The 2,076-nt window shown below is 46.3% G+C and overlaps 1 protein-coding gene across 1 annotated transcript; it reads left to right on the top strand.

The window, feature by feature from the left end:
- The first annotated feature begins 941 nt into the window (after nucleotides 1-941).
- olig1 (oligodendrocyte transcription factor 1) lies at nucleotides 942-1,706 on the top strand. Its single transcript, XM_030081330.1, has one exon. The coding sequence runs from the start codon at nucleotides 942-944 to the stop codon at nucleotides 1,704-1,706; it is 765 nt and encodes a 254-aa protein (XP_029937190.1).
- Nucleotides 1,707-2,076: the final 370 nt, after the last annotated feature.

Raw genomic sequence — 2,076 nt, 5'->3', positions numbered from 1 at the left:
CAATAATAATAATAATAATAATAATAATAATAATAATAATAATAATACAAGGATACAAGGATACAAGGAAGTTTATTGGTCATTATACAACAGGTTGAATAATGAAATTAAAGTGTGGTTCCCTCTTGATTGATTAATTGATTGTATAGAAAATAAAATTATTAAACTAATAATAATAATAATAATAATAATAATAATAAATACACCCAGTAGAAAAAAAATGGACATTACTGTTGTCAAATTGAGTCACAGGTATCACATGGCCTAGCCCACCCACTGACACCCTGTTGTCGCTGCCACTCCTCGTTTAATTTTACCTCATTTTTTGTAAGCCACTGCAGTCTGAGGGAGAAAAAAGCCTAGTGGATCATTTCCCCTCTGTCTTTGTCAGGTATTTAGAACAAGGGTTGCCTCAATTAACAATCAAATATCTGCAGCTAATATCGTGTGAAGGTATCTAAGCGTCTGTCAAAAGTGTGATGGTAGAGAGCACAGTGGGGAGGAGTCGAGCTGAGGTGGGGTTATGTGAGGGGGGCATTTAGCTCACTTTTTCTCTGTGTGAGTTGTCATTCTTGCCAGACGGAGCTGTGGAAATGAGATGAAACTGAGCTGGCACTTCAGGAGCCACTCACTTGTTCAGCCAGGCAGCAAAGGAAGACATCTGAGGCCAACACTGAAAACCTCTGGCGACTTGTCTTTGTCCCGGATGGCAACCAACGTCTGCAAGCAAAGGGGAGATTTGCAGGTGAAGACTGTTGTGAGAACAGGGCAGCATCAGGAAATTAAGATTTGAGTTTTGGTGGATTTTTTTTCCTCCAGTAAGGAGTCATCTATTTGTGCTTCTACAGAGCATTTTGTCGACCTGAAGACTTTCTGTAAGACGACTTCACATAAGTGAGCCGCACCTCAACCCTGAAACCGGGAGCACCTCTGAGAAGACTATGAACGTTCTATCAAACCCCATGATCAGAGCCCAGGAGCAGTCTCTCCCTCTCTGTGGGCCCGGATCAGTCCAGGACTTACCCCACTGTCCCCCAGGGTTTGATCCTGGCTCACGTCTAACTCATGGCTCCATGCTGGGCCTCCAGGGCAATCACAGATCGAGCAAGCCTCAGAGGGAGCTGAGCCCCGAGGAGCAACAGGAGCTAAGGCGGAAGATCAACAGCCGAGAGAGGAGGAGAATGCAGGACCTGAACGTGGCCATGGATGCCCTGAGGGAGGTCATGGTGCCTTACGCCTCCTCACCGTCATCTGCATCCTCCTCTCAGTCCCACCAGCCTGGAGTTCCTCCGGGTCGCAGACTCTCCAAGATCTCCACCCTGGTCCTGGCGAGGAACTACATCCTGCTCCTGGGCTCCTCTCTGCAGGAGATGCGGCGGCTGCTGGGGGAGGTGAGTGTTGGCGTGGGGGTAAACACAGGTCCAGTCCCCAGGCTACTGCTGGCAGGAGGGTGGCCCCTGATCTCAGGCCCGGGCCAGTTACTCCTCTCCCCAGAATCCCTCCTCACCTCAGCAGCCTCCTCCTCTTCCTCCACCTCACCCTCCACTGTTAAATGTCCCCTGCTTTCCACCGGCCCCATGGAGACCCCACTGGCCCCAGTGCAATGGAGCTCTGCAGGGGCCTCTGGCGGGCCTCTCTGCCCCTGTGGAGTGTGCAGACTTCCCAGATTTAGCCATTCAACGCCAGCTCCCAGGTTCCCCAAGTGACACTTTGAGCCGTGTGCTCTGGTTCCGTCAAAGTGGAAGCGAATGGACTTGATGACAGCTACGTGCATGCATCATTTTTATATGAACATTTGACTACAAAGTATGAATTATGAATACCCTTTGAAACCCAGGAGCCCACGGGCAGATTTTTATATTGAAAGGCTTTATAACACCCCCTTAATAAAACTCACTTTATTTAGTTTTATTATTTTAAACAAAAACTTTTGACAAAAAGTTCATTTTAAACTTTTTAAAATTTTAAAGTTTTTGTTAAGTTTTAGATACTTTTCTTGTAATTCGTTTGTTTGTTTGTTTGTTTGTTTTTTCCAAGTCATTTTCTAGTCATTTCTTCATAACCTTTACCAGTTTC

Source organism: Myripristis murdjan, chromosome 21 (assembly GCF_902150065.1).
Source record: "Myripristis murdjan chromosome 21, fMyrMur1.1, whole genome shotgun sequence".
NCBI lineage: Eukaryota > Metazoa > Chordata > Actinopteri > Holocentriformes > Holocentridae > Myripristis > Myripristis murdjan.
Note: the sequence above shows the minus strand (reverse complement) of the source record. Positions and strands in the feature narration are given on the sequence as shown.